General features: G+C 36.8%; 1 protein-coding gene across 1 annotated transcript; it reads left to right on the forward strand.

The window, feature by feature from the left end:
* Positions 1-7,264: 7,264 nt before the first annotated feature.
* ncaph (non-SMC condensin I complex, subunit H) lies at positions 7,265-23,279 on the forward strand. The gene is made up of 18 exons (XM_028457681.1): positions 7,265-7,392; positions 8,277-8,499; positions 8,662-8,752; positions 9,811-9,903; positions 10,109-10,226; positions 10,536-10,675; positions 11,200-11,389; positions 11,865-11,947; positions 12,881-13,068; positions 14,121-14,266; positions 14,991-15,097; positions 17,639-17,758; positions 18,272-18,379; positions 19,915-20,058; positions 20,431-20,541; positions 20,616-20,692; positions 22,423-22,498; positions 23,064-23,279. Exons 2-18 carry the CDS (start codon positions 8,282-8,284, stop codon positions 23,121-23,123), a joined length of 2,070 nt encoding a protein of 689 aa, XP_028313482.1. The 5' UTR covers positions 7,265-7,392; positions 8,277-8,281; the 3' UTR covers positions 23,124-23,279.
* The last annotated feature ends 891 nt before the right edge of the window (positions 23,280-24,170 follow it).

Consider the following 24,170-nt stretch of genomic DNA (forward strand, 5'->3'; position numbering starts at 1 on the left):
ATGCAGAAGAAGGGTTTGACCAGGGGTCACCAACATGTTTCACGAAAACACTGAGACAAATGTGTTCAAGTTTTGCAGACGGATATCATTAAAGATGCTGCAGATTTGGTGTTTAGGTTTTTATGTTTTTTTTCCGAAATTTATAAAAAAAAAGTTCGTTTCATAAAATCTTACATAATGATTAAATTGTGAGAACATTCTTCGGTTAGTAAAAGAGTAGTTAGTGGTTAGTAAATCAGAAATATGATGATTCCCAATGAAATGTTTCAGAAGTGCTAATTTGAAAATGAAACATCGACATGAATTAAAGAAAAATAAAGTGTTGCATGTTGAAACTTAAGTTTGTGTGGAAATATAAATGTATCAATACTGTGCCTCACCATATTCTCACCATAAAAACAGTCACAGGGACGGGATGAGCCCAGAGATTTCATATATCAATGCAACGTTTATTCGTCTATTGTTATGTGCATGCCAACACAATTTTCTAACTTTTTCATGCTATTTGGAGCTAAAATATGCTCACCATGAACCAAACCCCTGCTGCCGATGTGAAAGACAGAGACCTTGTTCACTGCACTAACTCCAGTTATAGAAAATAATGTGGTAGTGCAAATAATAAGAAAAAAGGTGCATTTCTATTCAGTTTTTAGAGAGACGAGTCATTGATAGTTAAATTGATCATCATCATTAAAGATCGACTGTGCTGTCAGCTGCAGTTAAATACTTAACCTGAGAGCAAATAAGCGAACATTCATCTCTCAAATTCCACTTTTAGCAGCTTTAATCGATGGATCTAGATATTAAATCAATATACCAGCTGCCACCACCTGCTGTCATGATCCCAGGCATCAGTATTCATTAAACCGCTTTGAGAGGATGTCAGGGAAGGAATAACTTATCTTCGACTGTTCCTGAATGTGATAACAGAGGTAATGTTGGCGAGGCTTTCGTTTGATGGATCAGTTCTGGTTCTGAAGTAGAAACCCAGGAGGTCTCCTTTGGGTGTGTTTGGAGTAAAGCCATAGCAGTCATTAGGGGTAGATCTTCACTTTTAATCAGGAAAAGAAAAAAAACAAATAATGAATATATTAAAAAAAAAATAAATCAATTAATGTTGAGATTTTTTATTTGGTCTATTTGTTCTGAATGTAATTTCAACCATTTTGGTGATTTGCATAATGTGAAATTGGAGCAAGTTGAAGGTTACCTGCATCAATCAATCAAGCTCATTTCGCACAAATAGGCTTTTAATACCAACATATTTGTAGCTGTACAGTTTTGCAGGTTTAAAACCAGAAGAACAGATATATAGAAACAGAACCAACCCGTTCCAGCCTTTTCTGTGAGCATCTGAGCAGCGCTCTCCTCAGCAGCTCTCATGTATGTGCATCACTTCCCCGCCATGTAATTTCATTAAAAGCGTTCAACCAGCGAAGAGTGCATCTCTCTCTCACAGCTCTGGATCTCTGCCACGTCCTCTTCCAGGTGGATTTACCTCACAATCAAGCATGAGCTGATGACTTCTGTCTAAAGCTGCTATGCTAAACAAACTATAAATATATAGTGTGCTCCTCATATATAGATAGAGCGATATAAAATAATGTGGTTTTAAATGGATGCAGTTTAATTCTAAAGCTTATTTTGTGCTGATATACTCAATGTAAGAGTCCCTTCTTTCCCTGTTTCTTTAACTGTCTGCCTCTCACATAAACTCCTCTATGCACAATATGCCAATGGACACACACACATTGTTGCAAGTGTGTGTCTGATATGCGTTAGAGATAGTCAGTCTGCGTTGAACGCTGAAAAACGATTCTTTCTAAAGTTTGGGGCACGACTAATCTGTTGAACATCTCCAACAGCAGCATAAGGTACAATAGAAAGAGGATGTTTAAGTATTTCTGCAACACAGACCGTCACATCCTGCCCCAAAACAAGCCACGTCACAGACTTCTGTCCTTTAGAGCAGTGGTTCCCAACCAGGGGTACGTGTACCCCTAGGGGTACTTGAACACATTGTAGGGGGTACTTGGAAACATCGATGAATCTATTTCCAACATGCTGAGTCATTTTTAAGCCTTTTTCAGACACTGTACATGCTCATCCAACAGCTTTTACACCCGTTGACTATAAACTGCATTAATGGAAAAACAATATTGTGGCCTTAATATCCTACTAAATTGTCACTAATGTGTTATACACATTACTAAAAATGGAGGTAAATATATTCTCTGCTATACAATAATTGTAATGCACAAAATTGATCTTTAGTGTGCGTTAAACAACTGCAAAACAAAGCATGTGCATTCGTGAAAAACCCTGCAAGAGTTCATTCATTATGATACTGTTCTGATTCCATATGTTGAGATGCGCAAAAATATCAAGGTGGGATTTTTGTTTCACATGGCCCAGCCTTAATCTTTACACGACTCATTAGAGGAATATAATTTTAAATCTATAAAGTCATAATAAAGCTATTTTGATGCTCAAAACAAATGTAAACCAATATGAACCTGAATTGACTGTTTTATCTCAAAATCCTAAGTTTCCAAAGGGGAAAAAAAAATAAATTTTTACTCACTTTTACAATGTTCCACTTTCCATTTCAGTTCAGTTTAGTTTCATTATATTTTATTTCATTTAATCTATTTTCTTCAGGATAGAGTATAAAAAAAATGTTTTATAACAGTTCACGTGTGCACAAAAATGGTAGTGTTGCCATGAGTGGTAAAATGGTAGAATGATAGAACAGTTTGGCTGCTCCTGAGTTGAAGTTGGACTATATGTAGCCTGCGTACCGCCTGTTGAATATCCCTATTGTATGTATTGTTCCTGTTAAGTAAAGATAAATAAATAAATGAATACATCCTGGGAGAAGATAGATCTATTAAACGAGCAGAGCCTTTTGCAGAGCAGCCCTTTATGTTTACTGCCCTGCTGCATGTCGCCATGAATGTGAGTAAATGCTTTCATGTTTATGCATGTGTGATGCGTGCACGCTCGTTTCTCTTTTAATGCCATGGTCATACATCACAGTAAAGTGGTGCTCTTTGGAGGGGGAAGAGGCTTCATTACATAAAGACAAAGCTGCTGTTGTTCACAACAAAGACAAATTAAAAGGAGTTTGAAGGAGGCGGTGCTCAGATCAGAATCTATATACAGTAAAAGGAGTGTCCAGTACAATTGCACAATAAGTAACTTTTGTCTGCATTATCATGATGAAAGTGTCTATTTGTACGGTTGCCGTACGACAACCCTCTGTGGTATTGGTACGGTTACCAAAGTACACGTATGTAAGGGTTAGGTTTAGGTTTAGGTTATAACCCAATATTGCAACAACTTTTAGGGTTAGTATTAGGGTTAGTGTTAGGTTTAGGGTGAGGTTTGGTCTTAGTCATGCAACCTAAACTGACCAACAATGACTGACCTTTCATGTGACCTAAACTGGCTACATGGGGCTCTGCGTACGGATAGAATGTCGGTATATTGGTACGGCAATTGTACGAATAGGCACTGCCTATCATGATTGTTAATTGTGTAAGCAAACAGTCCCAGTTGCTCAAGTCGACTGGTTGCTCGTGAAGTGTATTAAACATGTGATATTAAAGGTTTATATTCCTTTTCATAAATAATTGACTCTAGTCAATATGCACATGACTAACATTATGTGTTTAAACCAGAGGCCTTGATTTAAGCAATTATACCATGAGGTATTCCACAAGAATTTGGTTGTGTTATGATAATGTTGGAATAACATTATCTTCAGACTTTGTGTCTACAAATTCCATCTTTGCGTAATAAATATTAAGGCTCTGGATATGCAAAAGTTGACACTAACTTGGTGTGTAGCTCTCTCAGGGAAAAAGAATGTTTATTCAGCTTGTTACTCAATCAGTGGTTCACTAAGACGTATAATGATTTTGTGGATCAACGTGCAATCATTAAGTTTGTATTCCAGTCCAAGTTTTTATTTGATTAATGGACTGTTTTCCTTATATTAGTGCCCAGAACTAATAATATTCCTTATATGGTGATGAGCTAATGTTAAAAAGATGACTCGGGAAGATATTTACGGTTGGTCTTCCCTGAAAGAGCTCAGAATTTGCATCGATCAGCCCGCAGCTCTGAGCAGGTCTCATTTTTTGTTACTTGTTTAGGACTTTTCTTTGTATCAATAAACTGCCTATTATTTACAAATCACATGTCCCGAAGACTTTTTCTACACCACCGTTTTGCCATCATCATCCACTCCACAAGATGCAACACTGGTATGGCGTTCCTTCTCAGACAGCACATTTAACGTCTGAAATACATGGAACACAAAGATTCATCTTCAAGTGTCCTTATTATCCCTGACCTGGAAAGACACCATAGGAAAATGGAACAGCGACTGCACAGGCTGCCAAAAAAAAAGTTGTGAAAGATGTGGTAAAGACAGTTTTTGGTTTCATAAATGTCATTTATTGCAGTTCTTCACAGCTACAGTAATAGATTGCGCGCACAAGAAAGAGGAAAATGTTCTTCTTTCCCAGGGCCACCCATAAACAACGGAGCACTTTGTTTTCTTTAACAATGATCATCATGTGGTGTGAGAATTTTACAGACCTCTTGAAGCATTTTTTTTTTTTTACAAATGAAAAAAGATTTGACAAAACAAATGTTGGCTTAGAAAAAAAATTCTAAATCCCTAAAAATGTTTTTTTTTTTTTCCCCACTCATCTTTTTGACATAACAAATGAAAATGTGAATGTGTTTTTTTGTGGGGAAAAATAGTTTTTTTTTTAATTATTATTAATTATTGGTCATAGAAATTCAAAATTTAGTTTCATCAACTCAATCTGCCACAGTTACCTTTAGGTCGCACATGCCTAAAGTTTACCTGTTTGATTCTGAGCAGTGATCTTACACGAGGTCAGAAATCTTCAAAAAACATAGAAGCAGTAAAGGGAACAACAAATAGAGGGCTGTTGATGTTTGATGGGAGCACAAACCTCTTTTGAAAGGATGCACTTGCTTGTGGAGAGCCCACAGTGTACTCCACTTGTTCTCTTTCATCTCATTCTTCACAAAGCACTCAACCACAGAGTAGTGATTGGACCACTGCAGCTTCCTTTTCCCCACTTTCATTACACTCACTTCTTTTCAAGCTACCTGCAAAGGGCAAAAAGCACTGTATACAAACCAGTGATTGGTCCTTTAGCAACACAGAGCGTGAGGGCGAGTGTGTCAGAGCTTTTGGTTCAAACTAATTCAAAACCTAGATAAATAGCTCATTTAACTCACAAGATGTAGCTCAATTCATTAAAGATAGTCTCACAGAAACCTGAATACTATAACAACGTGTTCAAAAGCTCTAAAGAAATGTATTCAAAGTTAGTACAGCCATGTCATCGTACACATGTCAGTAGGCTGCTAGAAACTGTGATGTATTCCTGCTCCTCAGGGATGGGTTAAGTGCAGAAGACAAATTCCAATAATGTACTAACATTACATGGCCAATTAAAGGCGACAGCCCGATTTAATCTTTAATCTTAATCTTAATCTTAATGTGTTGGCTGTTGTGGCCTTGTACTTTCCTTTTTAATACATTTTAACCTGAGGTCAAGGAGCACTGTTGCTTTTCCCACCGGTGCCTTTTAATATTCCTCTGTGAAAATTGTCTCCGAAGGACTGAAAACGAGTTATCTTAGAACTGAATTGATAAATATGTAATTCTACAGAGTGCTCAACTATCCTTGCAACCTATTCATGCAGCCCCTTGTGGAATTGTGTTTTTGGCACACACACAAAAAAAGACCTACAAAATACACTAAATTACAGAAAAATAAGCAAAATGACAACAAAAACACAAAAAACTAAATCATACAAAACAACAATATAGCCTGTATTTAAGTTTAAGCCTTTTTTTTATTTTATTTTTTTTAACATATTTATTTGACTTGCTTTAACAGTTCTGTCAAAATGCAATTTTAGAAACATTTTCCAAACTCTTGCTACAAAAAGGAAGTTAAATGTATTTTAATGATTGGAAATATTGTCCAAAATGATGCAAAATAAATCAAATTATTAGTACATAGTGTAATATAAAGTTAATACTATTCAAACTCTACTTTTCACCTATCCTTAGACTAACTAATATCTTATCCAATGCCAAACTACATTATAATTGTGTCCCTAAACTAGTAGTTATCTGGAAGACGATACCATAAGACACAATGACATTAAATATAATAAATGATACAGAAAGCTGTTCTCTACTACCATCTAGTGTACGTTTTCTCACGTCGTTCCTCCTCCTTAAGTTAATAACCATCAGTCTTGCTTCACGTCTTCTATTTCAGTCTGTGATTGCTTTGGAATTTATAGACTGTGTTTGGCATAATTTCATCACTAGTCTGGCTGATATGTGATGATGAATATCTTGTGAACAGATGCTAATCATCGAACTCTACTTACAGTGATGAATTATGTTTTATTCATACAAAGATCCTGCAGCAAAAGTTGGCATCGTTATTGAATCATATAGTAGGCCTAAGTACAATTATTTTATGAAACAATAACATAAATTTACACAAAACAGCCAAGATGCACAAAAGTCACTGTGAAAAATTCACAATATCACAGAAAAATACGCAGGACAAAAACATTTACACTAAAATAACTGAAAAAACTAGAAAACTAACAAAACACACAAAATGACTCCAAACAGACACAAAACAACAACGAAAACACATACTATAGGAGACACATATTAAAAAATGACTCCAAAAACACACAAACTGACGAAAAAGAAAAATATTGTTAGGAAGAAAAAAAAAAAGGGGGGGGGGGGGGGGCGTTACAAAATTACAACAAAGACACACTAAAATTATTTGTTCTTTTATGTATTTTATGTATTAATGCTCAGGTTGGTCATCATTCCAAATGCTGACATGATAGTTGATAACGTGACACTCAGATCAGACAATCACATTATTTATTTATTTATTTATTTATTTATTTATTTATTTATTTATTTATTTATTTATTTATTTTATTTTTTTTTTATTTATTTATTTGAAGGTATGGTTGTGGTCTGCTTAGTTCAGATCTTATTTCTGTATATTTTACTCAAATTTCTTTGTAAATCATGCGTTTTTATGAATGTGATAAACTATTTTTGTCAACGTTTTCCGGTTCCTATGAACAATTCCACGTGTTGACGAGCAAAAAACGGTGTTTGTTGGGCGTGGGCTAACGTCATGACGTAGGCTTTAGACGTAAACCGTTCGGTTGGCGGCGCAAGAATTCAAACCAAGAAAAGCCGGAAATCTAAGCCGTGCTGTTTGTGTACTTCATTAGACTTTTTAATCCGTTTTTAGCGAGGATAAAACTCCTCCGTGCTCAAAGGTACGTCGGTGAATGCCAGATGTATAGTTTCAAAAGTTTTATTTTGTGAAGAAAACATATTTTCAGACTTATCTCTCTTGACTGAGCGCATTAGCATCGTTAGCTCATCCGAAGCTAACAGTCATGTACTAGTAGTTGTTATTGTGTTGATTATAGTCATTCATTACATCACTGAACTCTCTCACAAACATACACAAACAAAACCGCGTATAATATGTATATATATATATTAGGTTCTATTTTATCTTGAGAATCTGCATGCTTGTTCATTTTTATCGTCAAGCATGCATGATTTTTGTCAATATTTTTTAACTCGTTCTCATTCTCAATGAGCTTTATGAAGAAATTCGTGACCTTTTCAATGACCTTTTATATTTTAGGATGGGATAATGGGGACTTGTTTTTGTAATGTTTACAAAACGTAGAATGCAGAAATATCAGAAGAAAAGAAATAGTCAAACAAATATTATGTCAATTATAATTTATCCGTTTTAATTATAGCTTGTAGGACGGATAATAGATTGTTTCTGTCATTGTTTGTGTTTTTCTCCAAACTGTATTCAAATCATCTTTTTTTGGTGTTCAAGCTTCATTGATTTTTTGATTTTTTTTTTTTTGTAAAGTTATTCTCTTGTTTCCTGCTAAACTTCCTATGGTTTGTAGTGGGCACTTTCCATATATTAGTATTCAAATAAAAGTACAGCAATTAAAAGAAAAGGCCCTAGAAAACAGTGGGAAAGCAAATAGTAATAAAAAGTTATACAAATATTGAAACTTAAATTAAAACACTGACCTGTGATCTGGATGAGCAGCTGATAGTTAAGTTGTGTCTTAATTTTAAAAGAGTGAATCTTGTTATTTTAATGGATCTTTTTCATTTTCAGCTCAGATGAGTGCTGCCTCCACCCCTCTCTCCAGGGTTCGCGCTGGTTGGGCTTCATCCTCCCTGAAGGACAGGGGTCAATCCCCAGCAGCCTGCAGCACTCCACTGCTGGCTGCTTTTCCTGGAAACGATGACGAGCAGGAGCGTCGTCAGCGCAGAAGGTCCAAGGTTATCGACCTTCAAACAGCCACAGACTCATCCTTCAGTGACTCTGTATCTCACAGGTTGGAGGGGAAAAATTATCCCTTTTATTGTGTCGTGATCTCATTTTTGAGTGCATGTTTTTTTATTATTATTATTTTAAGAATGTGTTTAAATATTTCAGCCTTGAGCGTTTCATCACATTGTTTTGAATTGTTTAATGAATGATTTGGTTTTGTTTGCAGCACTGTGGGGACTCCTGCTGCTGTGCCAAAGCTGTCAAATGCACAGATCTCTGAGCATTATTCTACCTGCATAAAGCTTTCCACTGAAAATGTAAGTGAGCATTGGATTTACTTGTTGCACAGTTTGGAGTCGGACACAAACACACCTGCTGTTGTTTATGCTGCCCGATCTGGTCACGGACTTCCCAGAAATCGTCAAGACTCAAATGATCTGGGTTACGGACCTAGGCAGCAGAAAAAAAATAATTTTAATTTATTTGTTATTTAATAAATGACAATGATACAAATTAAAAAAAAAAAAATAGTGTTAGTATATTGGTAGGGATTTTAAAGAGTCAAATGAACCGGATAATTTTAAATCAGACAGTGACTCAGGTTAACTAAATTGAATCTAATCATTCCACTGTACTAGTACTGGTATACTGTATGTGTGCTTTTGTTTGCCTATTCCAATCCTCAGGTTTTTTGGGGGCGTGTTTATCTTTAATTCCTTTGTCATGTTATGTAAATCTGTATTTTCTTGTTGTTAAAATTTGGGCTTTAATGCAAACTAAGTCCTTCATTTTATTTCAACTTCATGTAACTATGTCTGATGCTCTTCTACTTCTGATTTTCTGCTGTTTGTGATTGTTGTCAGTGTTTACATCAGTACCATTATTCACTTTTGACTAGAGGTTGACCGATATATCGGCCGGCCGATATATAAAAGTAATGATAATAATAGCATGTGCATGGGAGAGGTAGAAGCCAAAAGGCTTGCAAATAAAAAGCCGATATAATGGATAAGGACATAATATAATAGTGCCTGATCAAATATTTTTATCCTATTATATCCTTAATCGGATAAGGATTTTTGTTTTACTTGGTTGTTAGTGTATTTAAAGTTCAATAAATGTTGAGTTTTATTGGTGTATTTAGTTTCTAATATATACATATTATCATATGAGTGTTTCAATTGTCTTTCATAATCAGAGTTTTAAAAAAAAAGAAGAATATCGTCCTCAATATCAGCTTCCAAAATCGACTTTAGAAGTTGGCCATCAACTAAAAAAAGTTTTTGAAAAATCAGTTTCTGCATCGGCCTTTGAAAATCACATATTGGTTGACCTCTACTTTTGACATAAAGGCAGTTTTGTTGTTGTTTTGCAGAAAATCACCACCAAAAATGCTTTTGGCCTCCACCTGATTGACTACATGGCTGACATCCTCAAACAAAAAGACTCCGAGCTCACCAACTTCAAGGTTTTTTTTTTCTTCACAAATTTATGAACAATTTGATCAGTAACTTGTTTTTGTTCCTAAAGTTTTGACCTCCTAATGAGGTTAATGTTAGAGAGTCATTTTTCTTCACTTACTGCCAGTTAGTCATTTTAAAAGGTCAACATTTTATGTTAATCGGTCAGCAAACAGTGTGGTTAATGTCTGGGTTGTGTGCGTCTTTCTTAAGGTGGCGGCCGGCACTTTGGATGCCAGCACAAAGATCTACGCTGTGCGTGTGGATGCTGTTCACGCTGATGCTTACAGAGTTCTGGGAGGTCTGGGAGCTGAGACCAAACCTGGAGAAAGTGAGGAAATAATTATTTTAAAAAAACTGTGATCTGGGAGCCTCGTCGCACTTCTGATTTGAATTTGAATATATTGATTTATTAAAAGGGACAATGCACATTGATAAACAGACATGCTGTAAAAGAGTCAGAGTTAGCCAAAATAGGCTAGTTTTTTTCTGGTGTCCCTGGCCAGATTTTAAAAAGCAACCTAAAATGTAAAAGGTATTAAAATAAAGAGAGAGTGCTACACGACAAAAGAGAAAATGTATGACAAATAACAAAATATTACTGATAAATGCTACCTATTACCTATCTCTGTTCTCACAGGTCACGGATCAAAAGAAGATGAGGATGAGGAAGGAAGAGAGGTGGCAGCTAAGCAGCCCAAAAAGAAACGGCCACCAAAGAAGACAGTGGAGCAAAACCTGAGCAACATCAACAGCGCCGAGTCCGAGAGGAAATGCGAGGTACGGCCTGAATTTCTCTGTGTCACTGTTGTCTAATAATGCATAGGTGACCAATCATTTTAAACTTCTGTGTTCAACAACAAAAAACAAAGATTTTCACCAAATTGTGAAATTTTTCAACAAATTAAAAAAACATTTTTAGGAAGTTTTTCTTTTTGTAATTGTCAATGAATAAAGTATTTTGCTATCTATAAACAAATAAGACGTAGTTCACATTTCTTTATTTATTGTATTCTTGTAGTTCATTACATTTTTAACATGGCTTTAGTAATGTCCCAAAAAATGTTTAGACTAAACCTAGCAATGAGGATCCATGTCAAACAAAATCAGGGTTTTTCTGGTATTAAATCTTAATGTTTTCTTGCAGATTTGACATGCATGCAGCTTTTACTCTAGAATAAAAGAAATTTTAGTCATATTTTTAGCTGTCATTTCTAGAGCATCTTTCCTGGCAAGTTGTCTTTACTCCTAAAATTCCTCCGTCCCTACTGACGTGATCAGGTGTTTGGTTTTTTTCCACCCAGGTGGACCCCATGTTCCAGAGGATGGCCTCGTCCTTTGATGAGAGCAGCACGGCCGGTGTCTTCCTATCCGTCCTCTTCAGTGAAGACAATCGGTGCGAGCTGCTGTTTCCCTCCAACATGACGCTGCTGCAGTCCAGACCCTCATACTCTACACCACCTTCACAGACCTCCCCTGCCTCCCCATTCATGGGTAAGAATAGTTCAGGGTTGGGGTTTGAGTTTTTTATTTAGGTCACTTTAAAAAGAGACCTCATCTCTTTTAGTACCTTTGCACTGTTGTACTTGAGCTTTCTTATACATGCCTTTAACCACTCTTAATATTTGTGTGTTTTTAATTTATTAAGATTTTATTGTTCTGTGTTTATGTGTCGTAATACCACTCCAGGCTGCTACAAATGTTGTTGTATGACTTTGTACAATGACAATAAAAAGCTATCAATCTATCTGTCTATTTCTCTATTCTGCCTGGCTAAATAACAGGTAATTCAAATGTAAATATGAAATAGCATTTTTAGACTGAGAAGAAAATATCCTGGGTAATTATGATACCCGCACAATGATTTATGGTGTTAAAGAGCGTCATCAACAGAGGTGATGATTATATTTGAGGAAAAAGCTCACCTTTAGTAATTAACCCTGCATCCTCTGGACTCTGTGTCTTTCAGCTGGGCTGCAGCGCTCCCAGGAGAAAAGCTCCATCTGCCCCTCGCTGCAGGACTTTTCCTTCACGAGCTGGAACCCAGAGCAGGTCAGAAGATCACGCACTCACACATGCATCCCTCAATCTTCCACCGCAACCTGACCAAAGGGATGGTTATATCGTAGATTTATACAAAGAATATGGAGCAGTTTAAACCTCACATTCAAACTGAATATCACAGATTTGTAAATTAGGTTTAATGATAAACCAACATGTCTAACAGAGGTGAATGTTTCCTTTTTTACTCATTTAGCCTTCATTAACATATTCAAAAAGTAATGTGAAATCTGAGCATCATCAGACCGTGAAGACGCTTTAATGTTTCACTACGCTCAAAATATTACCATAAGCAAACTAAAATGCATTTTTTATAATATTTTTTTTGAGGATTATAGCTACGAAATCAACTGTTGATCACACAGTTCTTCTGGTTACCTTATGGGTCATTGTTGCTGAGAAAGAAAACATTCATTGATGTACCCTCGAGTGTTAGACGCACCATGACATTCATCATAGCAAAAAATGATAAAACTTTGTTATTCACTGGCAAGCACCCGCACGACTGCCCATATTCACTTTTTTATGTGCTTATGAGCCAATTTGAATATTTTATGGTGGGTTTTTTCTCTTCACTTGCACAGCAGCTGTCAGTTAGGTCTCTGTCAGAGATCTGAATTCATCTGGAAATGCTCCAAGACCAGCGCTCGAGAATGAGATCATTTGCATGCTCACATCAGTCCAAACAAACCAATCCTAGAGCAGTTAAAACACCACGATTGGCTAGTGTGAACGTACCCATATAAACTTTTTAGGTTTTCAGCTAAAATTTTGCTCCTTATTTAAAAAATTCACCGAAAGTGTTATTATGAGTTCTAAACTTATCTATGATCACTGTTTATAAAGTTCAGTTCATTTTGTAGCTTGGACTCCTCAGTTTAGTCGAATGAAGCATTCCGTTCCTACTCATACATCTTCTCTCAGACCACAAACCAGTTCCTGGACAAGATGAAGCAGGGCGAGCACGTATTCGACCTCAACGCGGATCCTGAGCCGGAGGACAATGACTGCCCAGACTTTGATGCCGACTATGACGAGGGCGGAGGAGACTGTGAGGAGGGAGCAAAGGAGGAGAGGGAGCGCTGTGAAGCCTCCACCTCTGGGAAAGGACGGTAAAACAACCGGAGAAAGACTTGATTTTGTAGGATGAGCTCATGAATAATAGCTTTGTTGCCATAACCAATTTAAAAGGTGTTGTATAAACAACTTTAATTCAAAATGTACTGCAGCATAAATAAATGTACCTTTAGGTTTGTGTGCTCAACGCAAGAATAAACTGATTGTTCTTTGGGATGATGGTCAATTTTCACATTTTGTTCACCAATGTTTACTGTCATCATTAACAGAGACACACTTGTGATTTAGACAATGAGAAACAAACAGACATCTGATCTTTTCTTTGTTTAGTTTAGTCCTTTCAGATTATGTTGCGGTTTTGTTACTTTTTTTATTTTCTCTCAAAAATGGGCTTTCTGTAGTTCCAAGCAATTTGTCCTTTTCCATGTTCATTGTTTCTGTTTTCCGCTAAAGACATGAATCCAGGAGGGTTTCAATTGAAATCCCCCTTTTTACTGCTGACAATCATCTACACTGTATGATTCGATTTGCTTGAAAAACAACCAATTCTGAAATTAATAAACTTTTTTCCTGTCACCTTTGAGCTATTCTAAATGTGCTGTAAACACATACAGCGCCAAATCAAGTTCATGGAATTACAGTGTTCTATGCCCATTTGGCATGAATTTTAGTACGATTTATGTAAAATCAGTCTAAAAACTGCTGGATTAGTGTCCCTCCAGGACAAGTTTTGGACACAGCTTTATTTAACTATTTGCTTTCAATGGTGGGAAATGAAGTAGCTTATTCCCTTCAGAGGGAACCTATAGATGAGCGATGCTTTTTACATGGTTAGCTAATCCTTGCGTTGTAGGTGTGCTTTCTGAAACAGTGATATTTTTTGTGTGTGTGTGTGTGTGTGTGTGTGTGTGTGTGTGTGTGTGTGTGTGTGTGTGTGTGTGTGTGTGTGTGTGTGTGTGTGTGTGTGTGTGTGTGTGTGTGTGTGTGTGTGTGTGTGTGTGTGTGTGTGTGTGTGTGTGTGTGTGTGTGTGTGTGTGTGTGTGTGTGTGTGTGTGTGTGTGTGTGTGTGTGTGTGTGTGTGCTTCAGAGATGTGATTCCCATCGGAGAGGGAGACATTGCCACCATGTGTCTGCAGCTGTCCTCCCAGCCCAGGGAATACTCATACTTCAGCCCCAGGACGATGGCAGCGTGGGCCGGACCCGGATACTGGCAGTTCAAACCAAAGCACAAACGTGAGTGTGAAGAGATGCTTGGATGATTTGTGACTGCAGTGAGCAGAAGTAATGAGCTCAGAGCAATTTGATTTAATCACAAACGCACAAATAGGCTGTGAATGACACATTTGAGCAGGAAGAATTATGAATAACCCACAAAGCCTCTGGTTTCTCTCCCCACAGAGCACAGCCTGGGTACAGTTTTGTTAGCAGTTAATAGGGATGTACATTGATAAGGATTTTACAATTCCGATGCTTTATCAATTCCTTCTTATCAATCCGTTTTTTTATCGATTCCCAAATAGGCTGAAAAACAAGTAGTACATGAGTACAGAAAAGAATACAATCTGGTTTCTTAAATTAACCTCATCAGTTACTTGAAACATTTGTTTGTAAAGGAACAACTATTGTCCTGTAACATTAAAGGACAGCATTCTGTAGAAAAACAAGCCCTTTTCAAAATGAAAGCACCATATCTTTCAATTATATATGGCCCAGGGAATCAGTGAGACACTAAAAATTAGTCAGCGTAAATCTTTCACTATTAAAATGAACTATTCTGCAAGCAAAGACACTGCAGTGCACTCTAGCTGTTCTGCTTGGTTGAGGTGATGAGCTGTTTGCATTTTTATCAGGTAGGTAAATAAAAACATCCAGAGTGTTTAATGATTTCAGAGCTGCCTGTTAAAGGGTTTTACTGCAAATGTGTTCCTTCATCTGATCTGTGTTTAATTTACTGCAGTGGACCATTTACCAGACAAAGAACCACGGAAGAGGAAACCCAAGAAGACCTTTGAGATCGACTTCAGCGATGATGTCAACTTCGACACGTACTTCCGCACCACCAGGGTAAGAAAGATAATTCACCTACTAAACATATAAATCCAACTTGTGTACAAGCCACACATTTATGCGATAGTTGATAGATTTTAGTTCAGGGGTCAGTGAAGCCCCGCCCCCTCAGTGACAGAGAACGGTGCCAAACAGCAACGTAACTCATGCCATTGAGTATCGACTAGATCAGACATGAGCAATTGGTGACCTAAAGGCGACATGGGAATTGATAAAAATTTAGCGATTCCGATTCCATTATTGTTACTGCTTATCAATTCGATTCATTACCAATTCTGTTATTGATTCTCATTGGGTGAGGGAATTAAATAATACAAATGGATTTGTTTACTTTAACTTTTTATTATATTATCTTTGTCTCTTTCATTTCCTGCAGGGATATCAGCTCTCTTTTAATCCACCAGGTATAGATTGTTTTCACTGGATAATAATATATACAAAAGCACTATATAAAATTGATGTATTATTATTATTACAACATATGACACATTTTGGCTACAAACATTTGAGAATATTTACAGTGCTCCTTTTGAACTTCAACAACTTGATCCAAAACTAATTCAGACATAAAACAAATAGTTATTCTGTAAAAAAAAGAACATATTAACCAAAAATACAGCCGCACTTATTATGTATTTAAACGGTAAAGCTTTAGTTTAGCCTTTGTTTACATTTCTATAAATGGACCTTCAGAGACGCCGTCCCTGTTGTTACATGTGACGTCATCAGCCGTGTGTGTGAACCAGTGTGAAAGAGCAAACTAAAAACAACGATCAGCACCAGTCTGTCTCCAGTGTCTGATTACTTGTTATGAGGACATAAACTTGCGACGAGGTGTGTGTTCTTGTGGAAGTTTGTTGTTTTCGGAAGAAAAGTCCTTTAGAAACTTTAGCGCGAGTGTACAGAACCCGGAAGTGAGTAGCGTAGCAACAGACACGCTACAAACACAGCACGGAGGACAGCGCAGCTGTGGGTGGAGGAGGTGGATTCTCCGCAGTGGACAGCAAACATCTATATGGTGGAAGAACTTCATTTGGCGCTAGCATAAATACAATATACAGGACCTGGAGGAGTTTATCGTTACGTATTTGCGACGTAAGAGGAACCGATGAGCGGAATTGAAATACAAGCAAACAAACAATTCTTAGGAATTGGATTACTGGGAACCGGTTCTCAGAAAGAACAGTTTTCGATTCCCATCCCTAGACTTGCAGCACTCTGTCTAGTTTTGTGCGGCTCCCAAAGCAAATACACAAACAGCCACAATAACACACAAAATTAAGACAAATTGCACAAAATGACAAAAGAGACAAAACGCCAACAAAAATGGACAAAGATCTTTGTTCTTTCTTGATTTAATGTTCAGATTAGTCAATATTCTAAATGCTGACATAAATTCTGATGATGTGGCCCAGAGCAGACATTTAGATTTTTGTGGCTTCTGCTGTAAATGAGGTTGATCGTCTCTGGACTAGTTTGCCAAAGCCTCTCATTCTGAGCCACAATGTGGGATGTTGCAGTGGAACATGGCCAAACCTGTACTGGATGAGTGATGTTTTATATCAACTCATGCCTCGTTTAAACTGGTAACTAAACCTGAGTGTCCACTGGTTGTGCACAGATGTTGGTCATTAGTTAAAATGGACACCAGTTTCACCAAAACTGTTTCTGAGCAAAATTACTCGCAATGTGAACGATTATAAAAGCAATCATTATTGACCCATTATAAAAGAGGTCTGCGACCCACTTTTGGGTCCTGGACCATGATTTGAGAATCTTTAGACTTCAAGCACAAATAGCTAATAAATAAATTATAACCATCTGTTTTATGTGTTCCTGGCTTTTTGACTTCATCCTTTCATGCACCTCTATTTGAAAGTGACCTAAAAAGACATTATGATCAATATCCTAATATCTTATAATAAATTGTTCTCTAAAGTACCTCTCCTGGGACTCTGTACTTACAGTCGTCTGTACAATCTTATTTTCACCTCCTTTATTACCATTTGCCAACTGATTCAGAAGTCAAAGTTGTGTTGTCAGAGTCTGTGACTGGAGTTATTATTCAGCTACTGTGGGACTTTATTGAGCCGTCGTCGTGGCAACGTAGCTTCTTGGCTCTCTGGGGCAATTACATTTGATGGAGCCTGGGCGTCTTTTATGTGTCTGCTCTGCAAATGCAGTTTTTAAATGTCTTGAGTCCTTCAGTAAGATAGATCTCTGACTGTTTTAATGTCGCCCTAAACATTACATCGATCATTTTTCTCTGTGTTCAGGCTGAAATGAGACTTTGGCTCAGCGAGGCCATTTAAGTCCATTAACCTGCAGGACGTTCTGTTCCCTGCTGACTCTTTTAAAAGCTGGATTCAATTTTTGGGTCAATAATTAATGTAACAGACACGGCAGAAGGGTTTTACTGTGTGTGACTGTAACTACATGTCATATTAGTTTATCACTATTGTTTGGACATTTCAAGGATTAAATGTCATTGTGTCTGCATGTGTTCTCCTCCTCACTCTCTCTATCGATTGTCCGCAGGCCGCCACAACAAACACAAAGTCTGCGCTAAGCTCCAGCAATAAGAAAACCAATTTACCTGCAGACTACCAGTTTCCCCCTGAGACGCTTTCCCAGCTCAGCCTGAAACCCTGCAGCTTGGTGAGACATACACACTGAAACAGAAAAGCACCAGTGCTGCCTGATGCAGATGATGATTTCCTGAACATTTGGGAAAATGTGAATATCTCTTTAAAACCACAGATTGGATTCATAGCTATTTAAATTTGCAGCAGTTCACCTTTGTTCATCTGGGTTTGATTCCCGACTAGTATCTGGCAACACTGCCTACAGCAGGGAGACTTCCTGATATTCTAGTTTTTCCTCCTAGATTCAAACAGTGTTGCCAGATTGGTTGTTTTTAATCTGATGTAAAACAGATTTATTTAAAAGCTTTCTTTTTTAACAACTGACTGGAAATCAAGCTGTTCTGTGCATATAAAAATGTAGCAGTTATCATAAGCCTAAAAATTATTTTGTATTCATGATGTATTCATTCGCCCTTGTCTGCTTTTACTCTTCCTACGTAACCTATTTTTTCCATTTTTTTTCTACCCGATCCACCCACATTCCCTGATCTGATGATGGGATGTTGTCTATTGTCCTTTGCTTCAGTTAAGTCAGGAAGGCCAGAAGAGGTTGTCGGGGGAGCTTGGTGAAGGTATCGGAGATTACGACTACAACAACGCTAATGACACCGCCAACTTCTGTCCAGGTCTACAGGTCTGTAAATTAATTTAAATTAAGTCTATTTCATTTATGTCGCACCGATACAACTGTCATCCTACGGGACTTATTATAATACTTTTAAATAAAGTCCAACATGATTGTGCAGTATTCTGACTATTTAAAAAAAAAACCTAATTCAACAGGAAGTAACCTACACTTAGTTACGCTTAGTTTATTCTTTGTTGGGTCCCTATATAAACATTTTTGGATTGTTTTTTTCTTTAGATTTTGAGAGATTATAAAAGCTAGACTCTTTGTGTAGATTGCTTTGTAATAGTTTGATTTTTAAACTAGTGAAACAATGTTAAACAGTAGACGGTTTACATGACCTCCTTTGTAGAGCGGGGCGATAGGGACCATTAGCTATATCTCTATATATTTTTTTCTCAAAATGGCGATATACGATATGAATCTCAATATCTTTAATTCAAATAAAGTCAGGCCAGAAAAACAATTCTGTGTTAAATGTGCTGATGCAAAATGTCACACAGGCACATTTATCAACAAACAGCTGCACAATATCAGCCACTTTTGGCTTTTTTTTCCTATAAGGGACAGCACGTGTGAGTGAGTTGTGTATTGTGGCTTGTTTAGGCAAAGGTTTAGGTTAGGACGCACTCAGCAATTTATCTAAGTGAGCTTTTCATGCTGTTCTGAGAAATAGCGAAAGCAGCGACTCCTAAAATCAGTATTTTAATACAAAATGAGCTATAAAAAATGTAAATATCTATATAGGAGAAATTATTTTTTATATTGCCAAAATAGAAAACTCTTGAATCTCGTTATATTGCCCAGCCCTACACCTTTGGTTTTCAACCAAAAAAAAATTTGTGTTTGTTCCGTTGGACCCTCACAATTATCTGACTGTGGCTCCATCGGGGAAGTATCATGTGTTTTAATGTTTAGTAGATCAATTATGTTCTGGATAATTATTGGTGTAAAGAAACTATTTGCAACCAAAACAAAATCAGACATTGATTGACGTGGGTGAAGTGAGTTTATTAATTAAGGGTTGCAATGACAAAACAAAGTCTGATGTCTGATCATATGTTGCATATTTATACCAGAGGCCCTACAAGCCACAGATGTTTTATTATATTATCATTAAAACTTTAGATTAAGAAGCTCTTTTTCAAGCAAGACCTGAACAAGATAAAAGCCAAATGAAACCCATCGACATTTTCACAAATATAAAACTAACGCACGCACCATTGATCATTCTCAACATTGAGTATCTGGATAGTTGTAATATAGATGTGAGTTTTCAGTCACTTTGCATTGTAATTAATGAAGATGCCGTTTTATCCAATTCAGTGCAAACAAATTGAATTAATTCAAAATGATGAACAAGTAAAAACCAGCCTTTCTGTGAGCAGTCATGTGACATATAAAACAGCATTTAGCCTGAGAGAGGCTTAGTGTGTCTGATGTTATACCCCAGAAAGCCTCGGAGTGACCTTCAGTTAAATAAAACAAACACAAGCATCTTCATGAAGGAAAGATCTGTGAAATATTCCATCCCCTTTCAGGGAGGAGACAGTGACGACGACGCTGAAGGCTTCACTGGTTCAGACGACTCTCAGCCATTGGTGGAAAGTATCCAACCGCCATCGCAGGATCTGGAAAACGTGTCCACTTACGGGGAGGAAGATCTGGTGCCGGAGCCACACAGGGTGAGTTTCGCTTCTCACCCAAAAATACTGGTCCACACAGCGACTAGTGTCACTACCCACATGTTGATTCTCTACATGTGGGCCCGGACCCAAGAGTGGGTAATAAACCAAAACCTAAAAAAAAAGGTTGTGCTTTTATTTTGAAATAGACTACTATCTATTCCTTCTTATGACAGTCTGTTTGATACATTTGTGACTGAATGTTTTGCTTTGAACAGATTATCTGATCTGTAAGCAGTAATCTCTACATTTCTTCTGCAAAAAAGACTTTTTCACTTTACATTGGGGAATCTCTAAATGTCATGAAGGCTAGAACGAACAGAGCAATGTTGTTCAGTCTTTTTAAGACATGTTCCTCTTTTTTCTGTGCAGGTCAACAAGATTGAGATAAACTATGCAAAAACAGCAAAGAAAATGGATATGAAGAGGCTGAAGAACAACATGTGGACACTGCTAACAGAAAGCCCAGAAAAACCAACAGAGGTAGATCCAGTCCAGATCCTCTGTTCTCTTTGTTAAAGGTTTTTTTCATCGTTTTGTTCCTCGTTTTCCTGCAGACCGTTGAAGATTCTGAGAAACCAGGAGTTTGTGGAGAGAAAGTCTTCAGTCAGACGACGAAGACACTGCTTAACAGGTATCAGCAGATCTGCACAGAGACTAGATTCTACTCAGACCTGTCGTTGAAACACCAGCCTCAGTCTCAACACTTATTCTTATTAATCTACAGAATTCTGTGTTCTATGAATAAACAACACAGGCTGTGACAAACACTAACTGTACACATTATTATAAGCACTTTTTCATCACACAAACCAGAGAAATGTGTGACGTGATGACGAGATTTGACATGTTTGCTACACCTGCTAGATATTCATCCGGTTTCATTGCTGGTGATCTCGTTGCTGATTGGTTGCCCTTCTTGCGAGGACTTGGATTTATTGCTGATCCAGTGCGTCCTCATTTCAGGTCCCATAGGTGTTTTTTTTTTTTTTTTTTATCTCGCGTGGCCTTGTTACTGATTTAATTTAATTGCTGTTTATTCTGTCGGCCTTGTATACATTTGTCGCTCGTCTCACTGATGGTTTTCTTGCTGGTCCCATAGAGCAGTTGTTCTCAAAGTTTTTTGGCTCAAGTTCCTCTTTCTCTTTTTTCTGAAACCAGGTACCCCCTTCATTTATAAACAACTATAGAACATAAAGATGAAATGAACGAGTGATAACACACATTTTAAATGATCTCATTTTGGAAATAAGTGGAAAGAAACAGTATTCAGTGCCGTGGTTCCTAACCTTTTTAGATCGTGACCCCATTTTCATACCAACGACATTTTTTTCTAGAATTAGTTTTTGATCGTGTTTGAGCTCACATATTTATTTTGACTGCATTTTAGTTTAACTAGATTCACAAAGTGAAAGTATAGAAATACAGTTGTTTAAGATTGTTTTAATTAAAAAAAAAAAAAAAGAATAATTAAAATATTTCAAAAATCTATTTAAATTTTTCTAAAAATTCAGGCGACTACACATGGGGTCCCGACCCCGAGGTTGAAAAACACTGATATAGCGGCTCCTGAAAAGGTTTATTTTTTATAGTTTTTATCATTTACGGTCATTTCACGGCTGGGGAAGGACCAAGACTGACACTTTATTTGTTCATTTCTCTCTCTCTCTCTCTCTCTCTCTCTCTCTCTCTCTCTCTCTCGTACCCTCTGTAGTACCATCGCAAACCCCTAACGGTACATGTACCCCCATTTGAGAAACACTGCCATAGAGTATTGATGATAATAATGGAATGCGGAATCTGTGACAAAATTCATTCCTGCGTTAACGTGAACGACTCCAGTCTCAGATGGAGCTGGATCAACATCCTCCTCATGGAGTCCAGGACAGAACTGAACATCCTGATCAGTGAGGAATATCTGTCCCTCAATCAATATTTATTTATCAAAGCATTTTGTAATACAATATTTAATCCAGCACCAAGTGCTTCACATAGAAAACAAATACATCATCATTACAATAAACACAAAAAAGAGAAGAAACAAATTCTATTCCTAGTCTCTGTCCCACACACACACATTTGATCGAGAAGCATCTCACGTCCATCACTCGCCCACAGGTCAGAGAGAACTGAGGTCAAACTGTATTGATCCACTTTTTCTTCAGACAGAAACATCAACAGACGCTTTTATGATCTGGATTTTCACTTTGAATTCAGGTTATCGATGCAGACAAGCAGAAGATCTGTCATCATACTTTAAAGGAAGCTTTGATGTGATTCTCCGCACCAGCTGCTACGTTTTTACCCAGCACGACTCTAAAAATAATAATCCATGCATCTTCCTTCTTTCCTCTCCTCGTGCAGACTGCCCAGCACGATGGCACAGAACTTGTCAGTTCCTCTGGCGTTTGTCGCTCTGCTTCATCTCGCCAACGAAAAGGTGAGTGACAACTGCATTTCCAGTTTCCTACTGGTTTATAAACCCACTGTGAGATCATCTAATCACATTAAAGATCAGATGGTGTTTTAACAGTGCCACAGTGGGGAAATATGGTCGTTACAGCTGCCACAAATACATAGAAATAAGAGGAAATGACAAGGAAATAAAAGGAAAGCCTATGAAAAATAGTCGGAAAGCAACTTATATTTCACTTTTCAAAATTAATTGTGGGAATATGTATGTAAACAGTCTTTCTGTGCTTTCCTGTCTATTCACAGTAACGAGAAATTATTGTACGTTCACAGAGACATGTAGTTCATATTTGACTCACTAGATGGTGCTGCTGGATGAAACATCCACAGATATGTCTGGTTTAAAACTTGCTTCCTCAAGTTTAAATGAAGAGATGGTGATTTATTGTCCCAAAATTATTTTAAGCATTAATATCTATACATGTAAATACTTCCACAATGAAAGAATAAGCAGCCATAACATTATGAACACTGAAAAAGAAGGTGGTCTTAAAGTGGAAAGTTGAGTAACTTGTTTTTCCTTTTTGTGTCAGAACCTGGAGCTGGTGAAGGTGGACGACATGTCAGACATCATCATCCGACAAGGCCACTGAGGGATGATGGGAAATGCTCATGCTTTACTCTGTCCTCGCGTTCTCTCCTGTTTAGTGCTGCTCGTCTCTAATTCTGTTTATTTTAGACAACGTGTCAGCAGAAATTTTAAAACCTCTGTGTATTCTTTTCATTTTTTGCTTTTTGTAGATATTTTAACCAACAAAGAAAAACAATTGTCAAAAGAAATAAAGTTTTGTTTTTTTTTTATGTGTGTTTTTGAGGTTTTATTCCTCAGGGGAAGAACTTTTAATTCAGATAATAAGTTCACTCATAAATGTGGATGAAAATGAATTTGCAAATATGTCATAGATGAGTTTAGGTTCACATCATGTTCAAAATATATATTATATGATTAATTTTCTTTGTATCGTTTTACAGTTTTCTCATTCTTCCTTATTTATAATTTTTTGATGGTCAAGTTTTTCTTCAAAAATAGTCTTTTAATTGGATGTTTTTAAAAATATTTTAGTAAAAGGAGCAAGCGGGTCAAAAAATGGATGGATGGAAAAATATAATTCACATTTTTACGAGTGCAAATGCTTGCTTTTTTTCAGCACTACCTTTTGATTTTAAATATGGCATAGCTTTATTGATTTTAATGGTCTTGGTGTGCGCGTTGCATACGTGCATTGATTTTTATGTTGAATCCTTGATTTTTGTTATAGTTTCAATTTTTTTATATGCTGGAGAGGTTTGAAAATTTTCTTTACCTTAAAGATGAATTTATTTTTGCAATATTTGGCTCTTTTTATGAACTTGTTTCAATATTTTTTTATTAGTTTGTTTGTTTTCCTTTTTTAAATTATTATTTTACAGTTTTATAAAACGTAAAAAAAATCTTATTTTACGTATTTTGTTTATTTACAATTTAAGTCAGGGTTATGTTGCTGTGTTCTTAGTTTTTGTCTTTGTGAACAGTGATTTATTTCTTACATTCTTATGTAATATTTTTAATGGCAATCAATAACTTTACAGTCATTATTGCAGTGTGTATGTATGGAATGAGGTTTAGCCACTTAAGCCCAAGTTGCAAGTTTGTGTGTGAG

The sequence above is a fragment of the Gouania willdenowi genome, chromosome 9 (assembly GCF_900634775.1).
Source record: "Gouania willdenowi chromosome 9, fGouWil2.1, whole genome shotgun sequence".
NCBI classification, from domain to species: domain Eukaryota; kingdom Metazoa; phylum Chordata; class Actinopteri; order Blenniiformes; family Gobiesocidae; genus Gouania; species Gouania willdenowi.